This window comes from Salmo salar, chromosome ssa10 (assembly GCF_905237065.1).
Source record: "Salmo salar chromosome ssa10, Ssal_v3.1, whole genome shotgun sequence".
Classification (NCBI taxonomy): Eukaryota; Metazoa; Chordata; class Actinopteri; order Salmoniformes; family Salmonidae; genus Salmo; species Salmo salar.
The window spans coordinates 38008063-38033338 of NC_059451.1; the positions used below are offsets into that span (position 1 = coordinate 38008063).

The 25276-nt window shown below is 43.5% G+C and overlaps 1 protein-coding gene across 6 annotated transcripts in view; it reads left to right on the top strand.

Moving 5' to 3' along the window:
* LOC106560340 (CMP-N-acetylneuraminate-beta-1,4-galactoside alpha-2,3-sialyltransferase) overlaps positions 1-20370 on the top strand; it is an 86042-nt gene extending 65672 nt beyond the window's left edge. For 5 of the 6 annotated variants that reach the window (XM_014123173.2, XM_014123174.2, XM_045687742.1 and 2 more), the window contains 3 exons: positions 8416-8562; positions 13486-13632; positions 18855-20370. In XM_014123173.2, the coding sequence (XP_013978648.2) occupies positions 8416-8562; positions 13486-13632; positions 18855-18959 (399 nt within the window). In that variant the 3' untranslated portion in view covers positions 18960-20370. Of the gene's footprint in view, positions 1-8415; positions 8563-8965; positions 10190-13485; positions 13633-18854 lie in introns of those variants that run through there. The other variant, XM_045687743.1, reaches the window with a different exon arrangement.
* Positions 20371-25276: the final 4906 nt, after the last annotated feature.

A 25276-nucleotide genomic window follows, 5' to 3' on the forward strand; every position in this document is an offset into this window, starting at 1 on the left:
GAAACAACACAAACCAACACATAGATGGGATTGATGAACTTGACAGTCACCCAAACTGTAATACCCTTTTGGGACATAGTTAGCATTTTATTTACAAAAATTCAAGGCTCTGTCACACACAAGGCTATAGTGCTTTGTTGCCGCTTACTGGCAAACCATAGTGATGTATTGAATAGACACTTCATGTTCAAATAGAGCCAATCAGAGGAAATGTGATTGGAAAAATCATTTTAAATTGAAGGCCCTTAAAAAATTAAAAACAAATTGCCTGCACAGAATGAACTCGATCCCCCTCGATTTTAGATCAGTTTTTACCTGTTTGAATGCCATCCTCCAGTCGTAAACTCGTGTAGAATAGTCTGGGAAGAACATAATTGTAGATCCCTGTCATGTCACCTGTCTCTTCTCTCTCGCTGCTCTGAGAATTTCATCCTTCAACTGATAACGTAGTAATGATGGGCGTTGAACGGCGTCCCTCTTTCAGCTCTCTTCTGGGCGGGCCTGTGGGGACTCTATGTGCCCTCTGAATCTCAAGTGGCCTCTCAAACTGGCATTCCAGCATATTCAGGATTTCCCTCCGTAGGAACTGTATCATGTCTTTGTTTTCTGCCATCTCTGTTTTCCAAATGATCAACCAGGTCATGTAATTTTTGCAATTTTTGCAATTCCTTCTAGATTCTACCCAACCTTTCATTGTGACGGCGCCAAACTCCAATGTTGTGACACGGTCCTCTGCTTCGCTAACGCGGGTGGTCAGTGTATCGATTTTCCCTTCTATTTCCTTCATCGTGGTCTTGATTTCTGATGTATCTTGTTCAATATTTTGGGTGGACAAACTAATTTCTCTGATTTCGGAGGTAAGAAAGGTCAGGGTGGGCTCGCAAGTTGCAGTGTCTGGCGTAGCTGGCCTACCAAATTTCTATCAGCATGTTAAATGTGCAGCCAGACAAACTCTGGACCACCTTTACTCCACCACCTTTATTCCACACACTGGCCTGTAGGCAGCCTCCATTTTCTTGCATAGCTTGGACAGTTGTGTCTGCAGGGAATCCTTTGCGAGCTGTGATTTGCGGCTATCCCGGTTAGACATTTGTTATTTTTGGTTGTAACAAAATTTGCCTTTGACTTGTATGAGTATAACTATGCCCCAAAATGGGTAAATATCATTGCCAAAACCAATTTACTGTTGTGTTCGATGGAGCTCCTCAACTACACAGCCATCCTCGCCAAGAGCACACGTGACCTCCTCCAGAGTAATACTTTCACTGGGGCTGTTTGAACCTTGTTGGGCGGCAGGTGGCCTAGCGGTTAGAGCGTTGGGCCTGTAGAAAGATTGCCAGTTCAAAACCCTGAGCCGACGAGGTGAAAAATCTGTCGTTCCGGCCTTGAGCAAGGCAGTTGACCGCCAATTACAGCCCCTTACACCTCTCTTATTCAGAGGGGTTGGGTTAAAAGAGGAAGTCAAGTTTCGGTTGGACTTTGTGTGCAATGATAAAAATACATTTATGTCTTCAGTTTTATCAGTTTAGTCATATTTTCCATTGTCTTATTTTGCATTCAAATCCCCCACTCCTAACTCATGTTTTTTTTAATCTAATTTAAAGTACATGACCAAAAGTATATGGACACCTTCTCGTCAAACATCTCATTACAAAATCATATGGAGTTGGTCCCCCCTTTGCTGCTACAACAGCCTCCACTCTTCTGGGAGGCTTTCCACTAGATGTTGCTTCCATTCAGCCACAAGAGCATTAGTGAGGTCGGGCACTGATGTTGGGTGATTAGGCCTGGCTCACAGTCGGTGTTCCAATTCATCCCAAAGGTGTTTGATGGGGTTGAGGTCAGGGCTCTGTGCAGGCCAGTCAAGTTCTTCAATGCCGATCTTGACAAACCATTTCTGTATGGACCTCGCTTTGTGCACGGGGGCATTGTCATGCTGAAACAGGAAAGTGCCTTCCCCAAACTGTTGCCACAAAGTTGGAAGCACAGAATCGTCTAGAATGTCATTGTAGGCCTAGCCCAAACAATGAAAAACAGCCCCAGACCATTATTCCTCCTCCACCAAACTTTAGACTTGGCACCATGCATTGGGGCAGGTAGTGTTCTCCTGGCATCCGCCAAACCCAGATTGGTCCGTCAGACTGCCAGGTGGTGAAGCGTGATTCATCACTCCAGAGAACACGTTTCCACTGCTCCAGAGTCTAATGGCAGCGAGGTTTACCTCACTCCAGCTGACGCTTGGCATTGCGCATGGTGATCTTAAGTTTGTGTGCTGGTGCTCGGCCATGGAAACCCTTTTCATGAAGCTCCCTACGAACAGTTCTTGTGCTGACGTTGCTTCCAGAGGCAGTTTGGTAGTGAGTGTTGCAACTGTGGACAGACTATTTTTATGCGCATCAGCACTCGGTAGTCCTGTTCTGTGAGCTTGTGTGGCCTACCACTTCACGGCTGAGTCGTTGTTGCTCCTACACGTTTCCACTTCACAATAACAGCACTTACAGTTGACCGGGTCCTATGACGGTGCCATGTTAAAAGTCACTGAGCTCTTGAGTAAGACCATTCTACTGCCAATGTTTGTCTATGGAGATTGTATGGCTTTGGGGCTGATTTTATTTACCTGTCAGCAACGGGTGTGGCTGAAATAACCGAATCCACTAATTTGAAGGGGTGTCCAAATACTTTTGTATATATAGTGTATTTGAAATCTTATCTAAGAGTTGTTTGTGGTCATATCGTGACTCATCTGATCATGCTGTTGTTCTTATGTAGTCTTTTCGCCTAGAGTTGATGTCCATGCCCGTGCAGAAATCTTATTGGCATAATACAAAAATCACCATCAAAATCCATCTGTTTCAGCTAGAGACTTCTGTTGTGCATGGACTGCGTCTCAATCTAACACATCCGCTGATGTCGGCCTTCTGCATCTGCGGTGGAAGGTGGCAGAGCTACAGCTGTGTTTGTCAGACCAGGAGACATCCCAAAAATCGGTCTTCTCATTTTTATTTATTTATTTATTTCTCCTTTATTTAACCAGGTAGTCTAGTTGAGAACAAGTTCTCATTTGCAACTGCGACCTGGCCAAGATAAAGCGTAGCAATTCGACACATACAACAACACAGAGTTACACATGGAATAAACAAAACATACAGTCAATAATACAGTAGAATTTTTTTTTTTTTTAAAGTCTATATACAGTGAGTGCAAATGAGGTAAGTTAAGGCAATAAATAGGCCATGGTGGCGAAGTAATTACAATATAGCAATTAAACACTGGAATGGTAGATGTGCAGAAGATGAATGTGCAAGTAGAGATACTGGGGTGCAAAGGAGCAAGATAAATAAAGAAATACAGTGTGGGGATGAGGTAGGTAGATAGATGGGCTGTTTACAGATGGGCTATGTACAGGTGCAGTGATCTGTGAGCAGCTCTGACAGCTGGTGCGTAAAGCTAGTGAGTGAGATATGAGTCTCCAGCTTCAGAGATTTTTGCAGTTCGTTCCAGTCATTGGCAGCAGAGAACTGGAAGGAAAGACGGCCAAAGGAGGAATTGGCTTTGGGGGTGACCCGTGAGATATACCTGCTGGAGCGCATGAAAACGTTTGTAGGGTACAAACGATTTTGGCTAGGAACTATGACCCCACCCCGAGACTCTCACAAACACAAACGTGTTCTCCGTTTTGCTCATGAGACTCGTCTGAAGGTAACCCAGTACAGACCGGTAAAAAATGAATGAAAAAATGAATAGGATTTTTTGGACCCCCCCCCCAAAGGCTTAGACTCTTAGGGGTAGGGGAATTACTAGCCACATGTCAGAGAGTGAGATGGTCGTTTTGGGCTTCGTTTGGTTTCCATCTGGTTCTGATATCGGTAATTTCCTCACACTTTATCACTTCTTTATTACCAGGGAAACCACAGACGGATGTTGCGTCCCAAATGGCACCGCATTCCCTGTTTAGGGCACTACTTTTGACCAGGGCTCTCGTCAAAAGCATTGGAGTTCTGACACTTCTCTTCTTAATTCTAGAATCTCTACCACGGAAATGGGAAAAATAAAGTAAGGGTTAGGTTCGTGCCAGCGGAGGCCAATTAGCCATGGTATTTATTTGTGGTTGGAGGCTTGACATGACTCATGGAATGGGATGGGTTTTGTCAAAAGGAATCAAAGAAAATATTATTCCTATTGGATAAACAGACGTTCAGCTGGCTTTTATCTACTCCAGAACATTCTCCCTTTGAAGGAAAAACCAAAACAATGCTTCTGTAGCTGTGGCTTCATGGAGATGACGTTACTTCTGTGTTGGGTTAGATTGCCAAGTTAGTTATCTTAGCGTGCGGTACCTAGGCCTACATGGAAGGGCAACAAATCTCTCTTTTGGACAAAATAAAAAACAGATGATAAACGGCCTGTGCTGTGAGGTGTTCTTTACTTGTCTTTTATAAACCCCTAGCCCGTAAAAGGAACCCCACATGGCCCGTAAAAGTCACAGGGCTCCCTGAACTGGTCTGGGGTTCTCTGCAAATCCTCTATGAATTATACAGTATCTGCTTGGTGCAGGAGAGTGACCTCACAGAAAAAAAGCCCTGATTTCCTGTACGTCCTCCCACCCCAGTAGGCTAGGCTAGGAGCTGGAACTAGGTGGCCTCACACAATTCCAACTCCATCATCAAGTTTGCTGACGACTCGACAGTAGTAGGCCTGAGTTACAACCATGACGAGACAGTCTACAGGGAGAAGGTAGGCACTCTGATGGTGTGGTGCCAGGTAAACAACCTCTCTCTAAACGTTAGCAAAACAAAGGAGCTGATTGTGAACTTCAGGAGGAACCAGGCTGGACAAGCACCCATCATCATCAACAGGGACGGTCAGTAACTTCAAATTCCTCGGCTTACACATCTCAGAGTAGCTGAAATGGTCTAACCACACAGACACTGTAGTGAAGAAGGCACGACAGCTACTCTTCAATCTCAGGATGCTGAAGAAATGTGTCCTGTCCACGAGGGCCCTCAGTGTTCTACAGGAGCATCATCGAGAGCATACTGTCGGGCTGCCTCACAGCCTGGTACAGCAACTCCACAGCCGCGGACAGCAAGGCTTTTCAGAGGGTGATACGTGCAGCCAAACGCACCATTGGCTGCACACTGTCTGCCCACCAGGATATCTACAACACCAGGTGTCGCAGGAAGGCCAAGAAGATCATCAGGGACCCCAGCCACCCAAGCCATGCCCTGTTCTCCCCGCTTCAATCACACAGATGCGGGCAGTACAGGAGCATCATGGCAAAAACTGAAAGACTGGCCAATAGTTTCTACCCTCAGACCATCAGGCTGCTGAATCGCCACCGCTAGTCAGCTACCTACTCCACCCTCCCCCTGCTACTCCCCCTATGGACATCCCCCCCCCCCCAACTAATTTTTATTTTTTATTTCACTTGGTCCCCACACCATCTCAATGGTCATGCAGCTCCCCCTATGGTCACTCCCCCCACCCCCTCAACAGTCTTTACTCTGCCTCCACCCTAATGGAAATGTTATTATTCATCACGGCCACATTTGTTATTATGTATATAGTGCTATTTCTATTGTTGTTTTTTATTACCATTTTCATTATTTTATTTCACTTAGTCCTGCATGTTGAAGCTCAAAGCCCGAAATGTTAAGTGTACTCTGCAATCACACCTGCGACTCTGTACATGTGACTATTAAACACTCTGAATCTGAATCTCCTCCCTGCCCCAGACCCAGCTTGAGATCTTGCTACAGTGGACTAGGACCTGGAACACTGTCTGTGTGACTGACGTGACAGGCTTCACATAACAAAAACATTCGCCGTTTGTACACTGTGTTGATTGCAGCAAGTTGAATATGAATAGGAACCTTTCACAATATACTGTATAATAACTAAAATAAAGCCAATTCCCAATAATTATGTATAGGTGTCATATTCTTTATTTATTACAGCATCTTCCATCACTATTCTCTCTCAGAACGACCAGGTGAAACCTGAGATCACATGTTTTTAGTTTTACTACAGCGGGGACTGTGTCCCTGGGCCTGGCTTTATGTGTCCCTGGGCTTGGCTTTATGTGTCCTTTGCTGTGACGTTGTTGCCCTGTCAGAACCAGAAAGGCCCTTTATTCAGAACCTGTCTGACAGAGAGGTGGGTTGTGTCTGGGCTTGTCCTGGGCACACAGCCAAATCCGCCTCAAAGCCACTTGGCCATATTTTATAGTCACTCTTTATTTGGAAATATCAAAGGCATCGCTCTGGTCTGTTTGTACAGGTGACTTGTGTTAAAATCCACTGACCAACTGCTAAGCGTCAGCTCTCACTTTGTCAGTTTCTCAGCTGAAGAGAGGAATGAACAACTAATCATGAGGCAGCAGTAGTGTAGTGGAGGGTATACGTAGGTATACGCCGTATACCCAATTATTTTTCAGTGGGCATTGTCTATACTCGCTTCTTAATCCCCACTGATACATATCAAAGTAGTGTAGTGGAGGTATACGCTGTATCAATTAATAGGGCTGATGGAACTGATCGGACTGTTTAGCTTAAAATGTTGCTAAACTATTATTTCTTCACTGTTCTAAAATGCGCACCGCACATGCAAACGCTTTCATGGACAGAGATGGAAATACCCGTTAGAAAGAGGGGGATTTAAAGATGCAACAACTATCATGGGTTGCTAATATGATTCGGATAATGTCTTTGGTTGTTAGACAATGAAAGAAAGTTGAAATAAAACCAATAGGGCAGAGTCTTTATACAAAATAATTGCCTCCATGTTTCTATGGTGGGATTTTGACTATAGGCTACTTTGAAGCAAGGTAAAACATGCCTCATAATATGAAGTAACATTTCCAGGTTTCAAACAATTAAGGAACAGGAACAATATAGCGATGCTAATGATAGACCTAGCTGTCTTCTGGCATTCCCAGAAACCTTCTCTTTTCAATGGTAACTAGCTACAAAGTAGCCTATGCCTACGTACCTGTCAGAATGATATCATGAATATTTGCATTAATCCAGTGGCCATTTATTTTGCAAACTCCATCTCATGTGCTACAGAAACACGGCTAATCAAACAATAATGCTAGGTGCCTGCACACTTGTTTTTCTGTTTAAAAAAGTGTGACTTTGAGAACGAAAACCTGAAAGAATTCTTGGAAATCTGATGCTGTGAATTCCTGACTCAGTTGAACTGTTTCAATAGTAGGCCTACTATTAGCCTACTTTCACAGTACAGCTTGGGTTGGCCTGACTGTGAAAGACCAATTTGGGATTTATCATGTTAAAGTCATTCAGAGTGCATGTCACTGTTTGTCATTGAATTTTTCACACAGTGCGCCTTTCCTTTCCACCCCACCCGGGTGTGCCATTTGGATGTTTTTTATGTGAGTATACCCACTTCTCCAGGCAGCACTACACCACTGTGAGGCAGAAGAACAAGAGAAGCAGACCTGGGTTCAAATACTATTATAAATAATTTAAAATACTTTATTTGTGCTTGGTTGAGCTTGCCTGGCTTAATGGACTAATAGAATCGTCCCCAAACGGAAAACCCCACCCATCTGGCACCAGGCAGTCTAGAGCAATTGCTCAAAGTATTTTAAAGGATTTAAAATAGTATTTCAACACAGGTATGATGAGAAGAGATGTTAAGGTGCTCTGAGCTCCCTGGTATTTGATATGCAACAGTTGAGTCTGAGAGCAAGAAGAGTTGTGCTTTAGGAGACCACCAACAGAGAGAGATCACATTGTTATTGAAAGTAGTTGTCACGGGTGTCGTAAGGATTAGACTAAAACGCAGCGGGAATGTGTATACTCATCTTCTTTTTATTAGGCAGAAAGAAGGAAAACCGAAACAAAACACACGTATACAAAAACAACGACGATAACAGTCTTGTCAGGCACACAGCTAAACAAGAAACAACTACCCACAAAATCCCATAGAAAACACCCCTCTTAAATAGGACCTTCAATTAGAAGCAACTAGGAGCAGCTGCTTCCAATTGAAGGTCAACCCAACAAGCACCACATAGAAATAGACATACTAGAACATAACCCAACAAACCCCGAAACACTCTAAACAAACACCCCTCTCAAAACAGAACATAGCCCAACAAACCCCGAAACACTCTAAACAAACACACCCCTGCCACGTCCTGACCAAACTACAATAACAAATAACCCCTTTACTGGTCAGGACGTGACAGTAGTAAATGTTTTACTGATTTCTTAATTTATTATTACGGCTAGGGGCCATTTTTTCATGCTACAATTTCTCTAACCTTTATATTTCTCACTCTCGCTCTCTTTCTCGCTCGCTTGCTCTCTTTCTCTCTCTGTCTCTGTCTCTCTCTCTCCCTCCCCCTACCCCCCTCTATTTGTCTCTCTTTCTCTCTGTCTCTCATAGCATAGCACAGAAGGGTTCTGGAAGTCTGTGGCCCGTCATGTCCCCAGGGAGCCCAGTGAGATGAGGATCCTCAACCCTTACTTCATCCAGGAGGCTGCCTTCAGGTTCATCGGCCTGCCTCACAACAATGGACAGATGGGGAGAGGGGTGAGAGAATGGGAAACTCGCTGCTGTTTTCAGTCATAGGAAATTATGGCGGAAATATTATGTTTAAAAAAATTACGATCGACATAAAAAAACACACAAAACAGGTCAGGAGCCCGTAAAATGGCAGCTATCCATATCTGCATCCTAAAACATGCAATGGTAAAGAAGAAGTACATAATACAAGGAAGTATAAGAACATGAACTTCTTGCTTGAATGATTTCAGTTACATATTTGATATTTCATGATATTAAGAAAATGTATTTCAAAAGAACAGAATAGCATATTTTGAGTTTAATTATGTTACTGTGCTTAGTTTGCTTAGTTTGTCACATGATGTTCAGTCTGCCTTCAAGTCAAAAGGGGCCTATGTTAAACAATAAATATGTTAATATGTTTTCACAGGGCTATGGCTTGAAAACATACCTAAATTCGGGGATGGATGGTGTTGCTGTACTCCTAATTATCCCATTATCAAAGCCGCGATAATAGAGAAGATTGAAATACTGCTCGTTTTTAATTTAACTGCCTTTTTTCGTCAGCATGCTAGGCTAGCTAATGCTAAAGCATCCCATTAAATTCTACAACACTTCCGGCAGCAACTTTAGATTAGGGGCTGCAAAACTGTTTATCAATAATTAGTAAATGGTTTATAAGGATCTACATGAATCATCAACTGAGATATTAGTAAGTGCTCATATTTATAAATGCAATCATTAACAATAAACAATTATAAACTGGGTTGTTCAAGCCCTGAATGTTGATTGGCCGAAAGCCGTGGTATCTGAGACCATATAGCACGTGTATGACAAAACATTTATTTTTATTGTTCTAATTATGTTTGTAACCAGTTTATAATAGCAATAAGGCACCTCAGGAGTTTGTGGTATATGGCCAATATACGACCATGGGCTGTATCCAGGCACTCCGCATTGCGTTGTGTCTAAGAACAGCCTTTAGCCGTGGTATATTGGCCATGTACCACATCCCCTCGTGCCTTATTGCTTAAATATACCATTCATGACATACTGTATATAAATACATTTATATGTATATAAATGTTGAGTCCAACCATTAATCAACCATTACATTTTTTAAATAAATAATATTATGAGTTTACAATAACTCCTTTACAACAGGTTTATAACTACATTATTAATAATTTACAAATTGTGAACATACTATGATCAAACACCTTATTAATGATCTTATAAATACTTGAAAGTAGTGTTTATAAATGTGTATTTAGAGATTGCTTATTGACATTTACAAATGTAGGAATAATTATTAATAAATGGTAAGTAAACTCTTTACAAACTGTTTAGAAATTGTTTATTTTAAGTGACCTTAATATAAAGTGTTACCAGTCCAAGTAACAGATTGGAATAGTTTCGATGTTATTATGTTATTTATATGTGACCCACCACTTGGATTCGTTTCTATGTAGCAACATTTGAAATTGTGTTTTTTACATTGGATAAAAGTAGAGACTACAGTTGAGGAACAATGGGAAAGTAATTCTGCTTTGAAAGTTGATAAACTTGCAACCCCACTTTTGTGAAAATGGCCGTGAATGTTTTGGTACACCTACTGGAGAGCTCATCTTTGTCAACACCCGTTCAGCATCGTTCACACCCTCTTAAGCCTTAGCCCCACCCATCTCTTTAAGGAATCACAGTGTAGAAAACAACCAAAGATTTCAAGACTAAAAGTGGTGAAAGTTGTAGTAAAAATACACTTTATCTAGACCTTGGTCTATATCCTAATCTGACTTTGGTGCACGTCATGTTGTTCTTCCAATAAAATCATAGTTTATTTGTTACATGCCCAGGAAACAGAATGTGTTAACGGTACAGGGAAATGTTTACTTGCATAGTGGAGTCTTTTGTTTAGACATGTAGCTAGCTAGCTAGCTAAACAATTAACCATAATCCCAACTCTAATGCCCCGTTCAATACAACTGGGAACTCTGAAATAAACTAGCTCTGGCTGGGAAAAATTGATTTGAACAGTTATCCAACTCGGGAATTCCACTCGGGCCTCTTTCTAGAACTCCGACTTTCTGACCTGAAGATCACTGATGTCACGATTTGACATCAGTGATTTTTTCAGAGTTCCTAATTGTTTTGAACGCTGCAATAATACCATGCATGAATCTGCAGGTAGCTAAAGATAACCAACTAGGTTCAATGGTACCTAGCTAATAGAAAGCTATAACTAGCAATGCAAATGGATTTCTGAGATACGAATAATATTACTACACAGATCATACATGTAACCTTAGCTAGCGAGCCAGCCAGCTAACGTTAGCTAGCTAGCAAACAGTACGCTTTAACTTGCAATGAAAACGACTTTCTGACCAAATTAGAAAGGTATAATATCTGAAAATGTAGCTAGACTCTTACTCGTATACATGGATGTACGCTTCTCCCTCTTTGTCATGGATACCATGGTTGCCCTTAGTTTGAAGATGTCATCCGGAGACAGGTGTTTTATACAACAGCCTGCTGTGATCTCTTTTGGACTCTCTCCGTATTTGACAATCACCTCTCAGCTTCCACCGGGCATTCCACTGATTTCAAAACTCGGTCAACCTCTTCCATTACAACGACACCGGTTCTTCCCCACCATCATCAGAAGACTACAATTTCTGGTTCAATGAAAATGTTTTTTACCTAAATCAGGGATTTCCTCATTGTCTGATTCATTTTCAGAGTCAGAGTGAGTCAGCATGGCACGATCGTCCTCCAGAAAGTAGTCTATCATAACTTTTTCCCACTGATCTTGGAAGATAGCGCTATTAACTTCAAGGCAGCAATGTTGAGCGCAGTAGCAAAAGTTTTTTTTTTTAACAAAGGTAGAAAGGATTATCCACACATACTGAGCAGAAGCACGCTACATGGCAAACCCAATCCGAAATCATCTCTCGACATGTCCAGCCCGTACATTATCTCAGCCAATCATGACTAGCGGGAAGGTTCCTGTATTTTTCTGTGGCTAAACCAACTAGGCTCGTAATTTAACAATGTTATTCGCATTTACAGTTGGCATACAAGTTTGTTATTAAGACACACATGTTCCAGAAGGATTTCGGCCAAAAAAACACATTTTGATAAAAAAATAAAACATTCAAATGCCTCTCCTGTGAGGTAGTGACATGCGACATACTCCTACCTTCTTGAAACGGGTCACATGTTTGAGTAGCATAAGATTAATTAATTGATCAATGTACCTGCAAAAACATAGATATTGAAACAAACAATTCATAAAATCAACCTGTATTAGAGCATGTTGGAAAATATGATAATGATGGGCGTGGTTTGGGTTCAACTCTGATATCTTAACACCAACATTGGGGTTATTTTACACCACTGAGTGTTAATTTAACTCTTAAATCAACACTAGAAATGTTACACTGAAAAATCAGCACAAGTAACACTGGCCAGTTTTCTGTGTGCTATGAAAGGGACCCATCTGCAGGCTTCCATACATTCAAGAACCTTTTATAATTCTGAAGAACCGTAGATGCCACGTCAAGAACACCACACTGAACTGAAAGGTTCTTTATCAGGAAAGAGTTCTCCAAGAGCTGAGGAAGAACCATTTCAGAACCATTTCAGAACCAGAACCATTCTGTCCTGTTTTCAGTGTACCCTAACACACTACAGACATACAACAGCCCCTCCAGGTGCCTTAGTTGGCTCTGCTCTGGGCGCTCCAGATGTCTCAGCAGCAATGAGTCAGAACACAAACTAACACTGTTTACTGTTAGAGTCCCGTTTGGATGTCAGCACTACTGGAACTAATATGGGCCAATGCCATGCCTCCAATCTCAGGAATTCAAAGATAATGTACACAAATTGTGTTCATTGATGTCCTTGAATCTTTAAGAGCTATGCTGCAAGGGGGCATCAAAATCAAGCTCAGAATTGTGTAGTTTGTGATACCCCTTCCTGACGGAAGGTTGTCATGGAAGTGTGAATTGAGGCATTAATAATCAAGACGCAAATACTAGTGAACAGCAGAACAGTGTGTACACAACACAGTCCTGTTTACCTGCAAAGATGCCCTTCTCTCTTAAGTAACATCCTCGTAACATCCACACCCAGTAGAGAGACGTGGCTGAGAGCCGTGGAGAGAGCAAGGACCTGAGAAGCATCGACCTGAGCTGGAGATGTACTGTAGAGGCTAGAGGTAGTTGGACCTTTTTATCAACCAGTAGCTTTTCAATAGCTGCTAGAGAAGATACCCTTCCTTGTTGTAACATCCACACCTATAGAGAGCCATGGAGGGAGCATGGACCTAGGCTGGAGATGTACTGTAGAAGCTAGAGGTGGTTGGTTTTAATCAGCCACCATGCAGTACGCCCGCTGCTATGCTCGCAGGATTAGCCCTGTCTGTCATTCACAGAGCTACACTGATAAGCCTTTCGGTATTAGCCTGCCTGACCACGGGGCTGTTGACCTGCTGCCTACAGCCTGGCACAGGGTCTGCCACAGTGTGTCTGTCAGAGGGAGAGTGGAGACCTTCAGCACCACAGATACACCTGCAGCAACACCCTCAAACACCCAGACAGCTGATAAGTTCACTTCGTTCCTACCGGGATGTCCAGCTATCTCAAGCAGCAGAAGTTCAAGCAGCACAGAGAGCGGGAGAGAGAGGGAGAGTGAGAGAGAGAGTGACGGGGGGAAGAGAGAGAGGACGTTTTCCTTTCTCTCACCAGCTCTGTTAACAAAATAAATTGCCATTGTTTCCTTAATCTAAATGTGCCATGACCAGGTCTTTCAAAGTTCCATTCCATGTGTTCTGTTTTGGTAACCTTTTTACATTTCCCTTTAGTTACCCCATGTTCTATTCCTCCAATAGTTCTACTGCCATTCTGTCCTGTTTCAGGGAACATTTGTCTTCTCTTCTGTGTTTTCCAGAATATTCCGACACTGGGGACGGTTGCCATAACAATGGCCCTCCATAACTGTGATGAGGTAGCCGTGGCTGGATTTGGCTATGACATGAGCACCCCTCACGCCCCCCTACACTACTACGAGAAGATCAGGATGGCGGCCATCAAAGAGGTACCACTGACGTGATGACTGACGCCAGCCATTTACCACTCTTAAGGTTCACGTTGGGGCCTTGACACACACTCACACTCACACACACACTTACACACATCATGGAACAAAAGATTTCATGTAAATTGTAAAACAATGCCTTCATCTGACCTAAAGCAGAAGGTTTGTTTAGGTTTTTAGCAGAGCCCTGTTCAAATAATGGAAGCTGAAAGAGGGGCATGTGTACTGTATGCTGTCAGTCTGATGGGTAACTATGGATGAGGTTTGTGTCATCCTTACCCAGCAACTCACCACTCACCTACATGTTCACACACATGCGCACACACACACACACTCCATACTGCATCAAAGTGAGAAGAACTGATGGCTTAGTTCGGTGCCAATGTCAAAATAACTCCATTAAGAGAAGTGTTTATAAACGTCTTGTAAAACAGGAGGGACATTTAGAGACAAACTGACCTGAATATTTGAACCATGCACAGTAATTCTAAACTATTTTCAATGAAACCTGAGTCATTCTTTCTAGACTTTACTGTGTAGTGAACAGGTGTCGGATGGACGTTTGGCTATATCTAGACAGACTCAGATCTGCTTTAAGTCCACTCACTCAGACTTAGACTTGTGTGAGGTGAGGTGTTAGTCTCTGTGAAAGGGGTAGGTTGACCTGAATGATACAGACAGACAACCTTGTAGGGAATCACAGTTGTTCATGTCATGAAGTGAGTCATTCAATCCCTCATTCCAGAAGGCTATCCTACTAAGTTTGTGAAAGCGTTATGACAAGTTTAGATTTTGAAAGGGTTAAGTTGTGAAAGGGATGGTTTATGAATGAGTTACGTTGATCTGAAAGAGACAAACAGACAACCTTGTATTTCACCTGACTGTGTGTTGCCGTGGTATCGTCTGTTCTCTGAACCCTTAGTTACCGGAACAGAACAGCAATCCATCCATCCATCCATCCGCCCACTCAAAGTCAACAGCTATGAACCATACAGCCAGGGCTGTGTTGGTATGTTAGCATTCCCTGCTAAGCGTGTGTCTCTGTCTCCCTTTAAATTGTCTACCAACATCCTCTCTGTTTAGCTTGGCTAGTTTACTTCTCTGCAGGGGAAGTTTACACTGACCTTTCTCTCCTTATTTTATACCCTTCTCCTAGAGTCCTGTGGTTTCTCTCTAATGTTCATCGTGTTACTTCCCAGTTCCCACCACCACACGGGAGGCAAGATGTGGAGTAGGGTGTGGAGTAAGATCTGGAGTAAGATGTGGAGTAGGGCGTGGTGTAAGATGTGGAGTAGGGTGTGGAGTAGGGTGTGGAGTAAGACGTGGAGTAGGATGTGGAGTAAGATGTGGAGTAAGATGTGGAGTAGGGTGTGGAAAAAGATGTGGAGTAGGGTGTGGAGTAAGACGTGGAGTAGGGTGTGGAGTAAGACGTGGAGTAGGATGTGGAGTAAGACGTGGAGTAGGATGTGGAGTAAGACGTGGAGTAGGATGTGGAGTAAGGTGTGGAGTAAGATGTGGAGTAGGATGTGGAGTAAGATGTGGAGTAGAATGTGGAGTAAGATGTGGAGTAGGATGTGGAGTAAGATGTGGAGTAAGGTGTGGAGTAGGGTGTGGAGTAGGGTGTGGAGTAGGATGTGGAGTAAGATATGGAGTAGGATGTGGAGTAGGGTGTGGAGTAAGATGTGGAGTAGGGTGTGGAGTAGGGTGTGGAGTAAGATGTGGAGAAGGGTGTGGAGTAAGATGTGGAGTAGGGTGTGGAGTAAGATGTGGAGTAGTATGTGGAGTAAGATGTGGAGTAGGATGTGGAGTAAGATATGGAGTAGGATGTGGAGTAGGATGTGGAGTAGGATGTGGAGTAAGATGTGGAGTAGGGTGTGGAGTAAGATGTGGAGTAAGATGTGGAGTAGGGTGTGGAATAAGATGTGGAGTAGGGTGTGGAGTAAGATGTGGAGTAGGGTGTGGAGTAAGATGTGGAGTAGGGTGTGGAGTAAGATGTGGAGTAGGATGTGGAGTAAGATGTGGAGTAAGATGTGGAGTAAGTTGTGGAGTAGAGTCTGGAGTAAGATGTGGAGTCTGCTAAATGACTTAAATGTAAATGAGTAGGGTGTGGAGTAGGTTGTGGATTAAGATGTGGAGTAGGGTGTGGAGTAAGATGTGGAGTAGGGTGTGGAGTAAGTTGTGGAGTAGGGTGTGGAGTAAGATGTGGAGTATGGTGTGGAGTAAGATGTGGAGTAAGTTGTGGAGTAGAGTGTGGAGTAAGATGTGGAGTAGGATGTGGAGTAAGATGTGGAGTAAGTTGTAGAGTGTGGAGTAAGATGTGGAGTAAGTTGTGGAGTAGGATGTGGAGTAGAGTGTGGAGTAAGTTGTGGAGTAGGATGTGGAGTAAGATGTGGAGTAAGATGTGGAGTAAGTTGTGGAGAAAGATGTGGAGTAAGATGTGGAGTAAGTTGTGGAGTAAGATGTGGAGTAAGATGTGGAGTAGGGTGTGGAGTAAGATGTGGAGTAGGGTGTGGAGTAAGATGTGGAGTAGGGTGTGGAGTAAGATGTGGAGTAGGATGTGGAGTAAGATGTGGAGTAAGATGTGGAGTAAGATGTGGAGTAAGTTGTGGAGTAGAGTGTGGAGTAAGATGTGGAGTAGGGTGTGGAGTAGGTTGTGGATTAAGATGTGGAGTAGGGTGTGGAGTAAGATGTGGAGTAGGGTGTGGAGTAAGTTGTGGAGTAGGGTGTGGAGTAAGATGTGGAGTATGGTGTGGAGTAAGATGTGGAGTAAGTTGTGGAGTAGAGTGTGGAGTAAGATGTGGAGTAAGATGTGGAGTAGGGTGTGGAGTAAGATGTGGAGTAGGATGTGGAGTAAGATGTGGAGTAAGTTGTGGAGTAGAGTGTGGAGTAAGATGTGGAGTAAGTTGTGGAGTAGGATGTGGAGTAAGATGTGGAGTAAGTTGTAGAGTGTGGAGTAAGATGTGGAGTAAGTTGTGGAGTAGGATGTGGAGTAGAGTGTGGAGTAAGTTGTGGAGTAGGATGTGGAGTAAGATGTGGAGTAAGATGTGGAGTAAGTTGTGGAGAAAGATGTGGAGTAAGATGTGGAGTAAGTTGTGGAGTAAGATGTGGAGTAAGTTGTGGAGAAAGATGTGGAGTAGGATGTGGAGTAAGTTGTGGAGTAGGATGTGGAGTAAGATGTGGAGTAAGTTGTAGAGTGTGGAGTAAGATGTGGAGTAAGTTGTGGAGTAGGATGTGGAGTAGAGTGTGGAGTAAGTTGTGGAGTAGAGTGTGGAGTAAGATGGGTAACGGAAGTCAGGTGTAGAGGAGCCTGTGGGTGTTGGTGTTTGAAGAGGGGGCAGGACCACAAGCACAATAGCAAAAGTGTCCCAAGTGGCACCCTATTCCCTACAGTACACTACTTTTTTTACCAGACCCCTAAGGGCCCTGGTCAAAAGTAGTGCACTATATAGGGAATAGAGTCCCAGTGTCTGGAAGGTCCATCTGATCCCTTCGTTATGTACACAGAACTCTGCCTGGTCATAAATCACTCTTTACTAAGGGATGTCAGAGCCCAGAGGGGCTGGTCTGGTCCCTCCGTGGCTGACATGTCATCACCCCCAGCACACACACACACGACTCCCCAACCAGGTGTCAGTGTGCGCTCTCTTCAGACTCGTGTCAATTTGCAGCGACACAAACCTGTCTCAGCCCCTCCTCCAACCCCCTTGCATGTATAATTGAGAGCTGTGGTAGTACAGTATTCTCTCTCTGGGTGACCCAGTCCAGGGCCAGTGTGAAGCTGTCAATCCAAGACGACCGCTGGGCCTCACACTCAAAGACCTTTGGGTCTGTGCCTGTAGAACGGCTCGGTCCAGCTGGCTAAGCTCCCTCTGAATGGATCACACACAGCCATGTCCTGAACAGATACAACTGTTCAATCATCTATCACTGTAGTCTCCTCATAATGACACCAGCATTAGTCACTAAGACCAAATAAAGCAAGACTGAACAAATATCCTATAGATATTATTGAGAAATCAAGTGCCTGGAATCCTGCATTCTTCTAGCATATTATGCTGAGGTGTGTTATGTTCCGTCTGTCTAATCTCTGCCTGAAGGATTTCCTAACTCTGTAGAGGGAAGCCCTGGGTGGGGAGGAGGGAGTGTGAAGCTCTGCTCTCTGAGAGAGAGAGAGAGAGAGAGAGAGAGAGAGAGAGAGAGAGAGAGAGAGAGAGAGTCTGAGGAGCAGGTGAAAGCATGTGGAGCCCTAGTCAATCCCCTCCTGCTCTTCTGAGCTGTCAGTCACTCAGCTGTCCCTACAGGCTCCAAACATGAACCAACTCTACCTGAGATAGCCAGTCTAGCCTACAGCACTCTCTTTTAAGCATGGTTCTACAGATAACGTGTCCTATAAACAATGGAAGACTTATGGCAGTTATATAGGATAGTGAGGTAAAGGGTGGGGTTTTAGACCAGACACGCTATAGATATTGCCTTTGAACTGCATGACAACAGCTCTCAGGGATGGGTCGCTCCTGTAAAGCAGTGGTCATGGTTGATACTACAGGTGTTTTCAACAAGTCTGTAATGACACTAGTTTCCCCACCATCATTTTCCGTCATATACCGGCATCCCCAACCTCAGATCTTTGACCACAGACGTTGCTATTTTGAGCGGTGAATGGTTTTCACATTTCGCTTGTAAAGCCATGGCAAGAAAGCAGTTATCTCTTTCTGTCTCTTGTCTTTTGTATCCAACAGCCCACAATAAAGTGGTTTAGACCCAACGTTTAGTGTACCACATTGTACAGTGGTCTGGTATTGTCTCTCCCTCTCATCCCCTGTAGTTAAGGGGCAGCTCCATAAGTGAAGAAAGCTCCTTTAAAAAGACAATAGTTTCACTGTCAACCTCAATAGTCTGTTTACTTTAGGTCTTCTTTTATGTTACTATTGTACCTCTGGCATTTACCTCCACTGATCTCTGTGATCAAAAGTCGAAAGTAAAGTAATGGTAAGTGGACGCAACAGCTTTGACATCCTCCCTGCCTCCCTTCCCAAAGAATGTGACTTTTTACCTGCATCTCCTGTAAAGTACCTACCGTTTTCCTCTGTCTCTCCCTGTCCACTCCCTCTCCTGTTATTCTGCATCTCCTCTCCTCTACCACTCTCTCCTTTGTACTCCTCTATCCTCCCTCTATCCCCCTCTCTCCCCACCTCTCCTCCCTGTCTGTCTCCTATTCACAGTCCTGGACTCACAACATTTCTAAGGAGAAGGAGTTCCTGATTAAGCTGGTGAAGGCTGGGGTTATACAGGACTTGACCAATGGGATCTGTGGCTCAGGATGCTGATGACAACATCCAGCCAATCCCAGGTCAGAGAGAGAGATAGAGGAGAAACACGCAAGCAGCATTGTGATGTCCTGCTCTGTTCCCCCCAACCTAACCTGCACCCCTGGCTGAGCCATACTGTATTCAGGAAAGAAGGCTGGTGAAGGGTTCTGAAGGGTTTTTCGGTCTGACAGAGGAGAACTGTGGTAAATGGCATAATCCCTGCACTGCACTGGAGAGATAGAACTACAACATTCTAGAATTCTCTAGAAAACCGAGAGCTAGAACTCTCTAGAACACTGAGAGCTACACACTATTCTGTTTAAGGATTTGCTGCAGTGTGACATTACAGTTTGATGAAAAGATGGACTGACAATCTGGACATAATGGGTTGTGCCAAGAATACCTCTGGAGAAGGATAAAGGACATGCCTCTACTCATACTTCTACAGTATACCTGAATGTATTCTGTCACCACGTACGCATCACTGTTATATATTTATTTTCATCTCTTGTAATGGCAGCATTCCCCTCTATCTGGGCTCAGTCGAATAGGTTTCCAGACAGGTAGCAAATAATGCACATATATATTCTGCTTCTAATGTATCGGGAAGTGGACGGAAGGTCCGGTGCTCATGGTTTAGAAGCCCTCCACACCTTCCTTCCCCCCTTTAAGATATGTTTTTAAATGATTTACCTTGAGAGATTACTTTGTTCTCCTCTGTCTTTTTTTAAATGCAAAGAACAAGAAAAAAAATGGTGGGTGAGGAGTGACCGATAAACATGTTTTATTCTCAGAGAAGCACTGAGCTTTGTGTCGTCTTCAGTTCATCAGTGTGCTTCCCAAACACTCATCTGTCCTGGATCACGTTTCAGACTGTTACCCTGGTCTTAATGCTGTTATATTTGTCTATAGGGCTCTGGTCAAACATTGTGCACTATATAGGGAATAGGGTGCCATTTGGGATGCATACTTTATTTCAAGTCTGCATGGCCTGCAAACATAATCAGTGTTACTACTTACCACTGTCAGTTGTTGTTTAAACAATTGAGGTTTATCTATTTTAAATGTCTTGTTGTATTTCTTTGTTCATCTTTGCCAAAAATGGATTGTATTTTGTTAAGCAATAATATATGGTGTCTTAACCAGCGTTCTCTATTCAGCCATATATTATCTTATTTTCTACTCATATGCACAAGCCAAAGCACTTGATATGTATTTCTCATCGCTCATACACAGCAGTGGAGGCTGCTGAGGGAAACGGCTCATAGTCATTGTTTCAACCACATGGAAACCATATGCTTGATACCATTCAGTCATGATTATGAGCCGTCCTCCCCTCAGCAGCCTCCACTGATACACAGTCACTACACTATGGATCGTCGTGCATCAAGATGGTTTGACAAATGAAATAAAGCAGATTATAACTCTGTCCCTTGTCATTAATGAAATGCATACAACTGGAGAGAGTTAATGAAATGTGTTTTTTATATTCCTATTTTTGATGTTTAATTGAATATTATATCTACTGTTGTCTTCCCTAAACGTTGTTTTTGCATTTATAAAGCATCTATTTGATATTGCAACACAGCAATGTCTAACAGTGTTGTTTTCTAATGCCATGTTGTTTAGATACAGTATATGTTTGTGTTTATAAGTTTTCCCCCCATCCATCCATGTATTCCAGTAGTGGATACACCTTATCAGAAAGATCATCTCAGCTTTTCTTGTCCTACTAAGTGGCATCAACAAACAGTCAGTGTTTATGAGAGAGTGCTGGTAAACATGGTCAATGTAACTGGTGGGGCTGAGTCATCATTGTGTTGTGAGCTGGGTTCAAATACTATTAGAAATCTTTCAGTCGTTCAGCGTTTGCTCTAGCTTCCCTGGAGTGCCAGTTCGGTAGGTTTTGCAGATTTTTTGACTATTCTATTGTTCCATTAAGCCAGGGAAGATCAATCAAGCATGATAAAATAGTTGAGATGGTTTCGAATAGCATCTGAACCCAGGTCTGCTGCTTTCTTGGGTGGGTTCTTGCAGGATATTTGTGGGGAAAAGGTCAAGGACAGGGAATGTTCTATGTTCCACACGTTGGAGACTGCCAACAACAGAACAGTATCCTGGGAACAGATTACTGACCATCTTAACTCTTTGAGACTAACCACTGGTGTGTGTGTGTGTGTGTGTGTGCGTGCGTGCGTGCGTGCGTGCGCAAGCGGAAATTTGTTTTGCCATGGTTACTATTGCATTGTAACTATACCTTTTTTGTAATGAGTCAGAGGTGTTACCAAGCTTGTATTGCCTTCAGCCAGGAGGGAGAGTCCAACCCAACCATTTGGTCTGCAAGTTAGATCAGGTTAGTTAGAGAGAGCTGTGGCTCAGACAGGTTAGACAGCTGTGGCACCATAACACCAGTCCAACAGGGACTCAATTTATCTCACCTCTGTAGAGAGAAACAGGAGAATCCGGGAGAGACTGAAGTCTGCTGAAAGCTGGAAAGCTGGAGTTTGCTAATGTCTGTTCACTTCTGTTGTGCTGCCTTAATGGCTAGAATAGTTATCAAGGGCCACCCTTACACAACACTAGGGTTGCGTCCCAAATGGCACCCTTTTCCTTATATAGTGCACTGCTTTTGACCAGAGCCCTATGGGTGCCATTTGAGACAGAGACAACTTCAGTTTATTAAAGTGATTTCACCTCATATGACATTCTTCTGCTGTGAGTCATGAAAGAAAGACTTCAAAGATTTCACATGGATAGAGAAATCAATGTAGTGTGTGGCTGTTTATCTCATTACAGACTTAGCTTTAAGTCTATGGTTATAGTTTGAGTCCACGCTTAGAAGACTGTCAAAGGTGCAGGGTGACTGGGGTCAATGTCAGGATTATTGTAGCTCTGGTCCAGAGCGTTACATGCGTCTTAAAGAAGGCATGTAACGCCCTGAACCAGAGCTAGGGTTATTGCTGCTAGTTAAAGGTTGGTTTTGAGTCCAAGCCTGAGCTACAGTATATGGATAGGGTCAGGGATAGGTGTTACACATACAGTGCATTCGGAAAGTATTCAGACCCCTTGACTTGTTCTACATTTTGTTACATTACAGCCTTATTCTAAAATTAATTACATTTCCTCATCAATCTACACACAATACCCCATAATGACAAAGTGAAAACAGGTTTTTTGAAATTTGCTAATTTATATATAAAAAACCCGGAAATATCACATTTGCATAAGAATTCAGACCCTTTACTCAGTACTTTGTTGAAGCACCTTTGGCAGCGATTACAGCCTGGAGTCTTCTTGGGTATGACGCTACAAGCTTGACACACCTTTATTTGGGGAGTTTCTCCCAATCTTCTCTGCAGATCCTCTCAAGCTCTGTCAGGTTGGATGGGGAGAGTAGCAGCACATCTATTTTCAGGTCTCTTCAGAGATGTTAGCTGCTTTGGCAGCAGCTAATGGGGATCCATAATAAATGAAAATACAAAGGACATCCAGAGACTTGTCCCAAAGCCACTGCTGCGTTGTCTTGGCTGTGTGCTCTGGGTCATTTTCCTGTTGGAAGGTGAAGCTTCGCCCCAGTCTGAGGTCCTGAGTGCTCTGGAGCAGGTTTTCATCAAGGATCTCTCTGTACTTTGCTCCGTTCCTCTTTCCCTCGATCCTGACTAGTCTACCAGTCCCTGCCACTGAAAAACATCCCCACAGCATGATGCTGCCACCACCATGCTTCACCGTAGGGATATGGTGCCAGGTTTTCTCTAGACGTGACGCTTGACATTCAGGCCAAAGAGTTCAACTTGGTATCATTAGACCAGAGAATCTTGTTTCTCATGGTCTGAGAGTCCTTTAGGTGCCTTTTGGCAAACTCCAAGCGAGCTGTCATGTGCCTTTTACTGAGGAGTGGCTTCTGTCTGGCCACTCTACCATAATGGCCTGATTGGTAGAGTGCTGCAGAGATGGTTGTCCTTCTGGAAGATTCTCCCATCTCCACAGAGGAACTCTGGAGTTCAGTCAGAGTGACCATCGGGTTCTTGGTCACCTCCCTGACCAAGGCCCTTCTCCCCCGATAGCTCAGTTTGGCCCGGCAGCCAGCTCTAGGAAGAGTCTTAGGTGTTCCAAACTTCTTCCATTTAAGAATGATGGAGGCCACTGTGTTTGTGGGGACCTTCAATGCTGCAGAAATGTTTTGGTACCTTTCCCCAGATCTGTGCCTTGACATAATCCTGTCTCGGAGCTCTATGGACAATTCCTTCGAAATCATGGCTTGGTTTTTGTTCTGACATGCACTGTCAACTGTGGGAGTTTATATAGACAAGTGTGTGCTTTCCAAATCATTTCCAATCAATTGAATTCACCACACGTGGACTCCAATCAAATTGTAGAAACATCTCAAGGATGATCAAGGGAAACAGGATGCACCTGAGCTCAATTTCGAGTCTCATAGCAAAGGGTCTGAATACTGTAAAAAAAGGTATTTCTGTTTTTTATTTTAATACATTTGCAAACATTTCCAAAAACCTGTTTTCGCTTTGTCATTATTTTAGAATAAGGCTGTAATGTAACAAAATGTGGAAAAAGTCAAGGGCTCTGAATACTTTCCGAATGCATTGTATTCGAATGCATTGTATGCATTGTATGCATTCTAACAAAAATGTAAACGCAACATGCAACAAGTTGAGGATCTGGTCACAGTATTTCTGTGCATTCAAATTGCCATCGATAAAATGCAATTGTGTTCGTTGTCCGTAGCTTATGCTTACCCATACCATAACCCCACCACCACCAACGTTGACATCAGCAAACCACTCGCCCACACAGCACCATAAACGTGGTCTGCGGCTTATGGTATAGAAATTAACATAAAATTATCTGGCAACAGTTCTGGTGGACATTCCTGCAGTCAGCATGCCAATTGCACGCTCCCTCAAAACTTGACATCTGTGGCATTGTGTTATGTGACAAAACTGCACATTTTAGAGTGGCCTTTTATTGTTAACAGCACAAGGTGCACCTGTGGAATGGTCATTCTGTTTAATACGCTTCTTGATATGCCACACCTGTCAGGTGTATGGATTATCTTGGCAATGGAGAAATGCAATCTAACTGGGATGTAAACACATTTGTGCACAACATTTTAGAGAAATAAGCTTTTTGTGCATATGGAACATTTCTGGGATGTTTTATTTCAGCTCATGAAACACTTTACATGTTGTGTTTATATTGTTGTTTAGTATAGTTATGGCTGAGGTTTGTATTCTTGTCTTGTCTTGGATGCAGTCCCTATGCCTGCGTCCCAATATTTCCTATATAGTGTACTATTTTTGACCAATACCCAATAGGCCCTGGTCAACAATAGTGCACTACATACAGTCTATAAGGAATAGGTTGTCATTTGTGATGCAGGCTATGAGTATGCTTTCATGAGATTAGTTGGAGCCTGCTACAGTATAAATTGGCTTGTTAATAGTGTGCACCATGTAATGGACACTGTTTGGCTGAAGGATCCTAGCGCCAACATATCGCAATTATTCTGCTAATAAATGTTATGAGATCTTAAAAACATTGCACTCTACTTCAGAACATGTTATAAGCTGTGTTTAGTGGACCACGTTTGTGTTTTCTTCTCTTTTACTATGAAGTAAAATGGATTTCCTAGATCAGGGCTCAGCAACCCTGTTCCTGGAGAGCCCACCCTCCTGTAGGTTTTTACTCCAGCCCTGTTCCCAGAGAGCCCACCCTCCTGTAGGTTTTTACTCCAACCCTGTTCCTGGAGAGCCCACCCTCCTGTAGGTTTTTACTCCAACCCTGTTCCCAGAGAGCCCACCCTCCTGTAGGTTTTTACTCCAACCCTGTTCCTGGAGAGCCCACCCTCCTGTAGGTTTTTACTCCAGCCCTGTTCCCGGAGAGCCCACCCTCCTGTAGGTTTTTACTCCAGCCCTGTTCCCGGAGAGCCCACCCTCCTGTAGGTTTTTACTCCAACCCTGTTCCTGGAGAGCCCACCCTCCTGTAGGTTTTTACTCCAGCCCTGTTCCCGGAGAGCCCACCCTCCTGTAGGTTTTTACTCCAGCCCTGTTCACGGAGAGCCCACCCTCTTGTAGGTTTTCACTCCAACCCTGTTCTTAGAGTGCTACCCTCCTGTAGGTTTTCACTCCCACCCTGTTCCTGGAGAGCTACCCTCGAGTAGATTTTCACTCTAACCCTGTTCCTGGAGAGCGAACCTCCAGAAGGTTTTAACGCCAACCCTGTTCCTGGAGAGCTACAGTCCTGTAGGTTTTCTCTCCAGCCCTGTTCCTGGAGAGCTACCGTCCTGTAGGTTTTCACTCCAACCCTGTTTTTGGAGA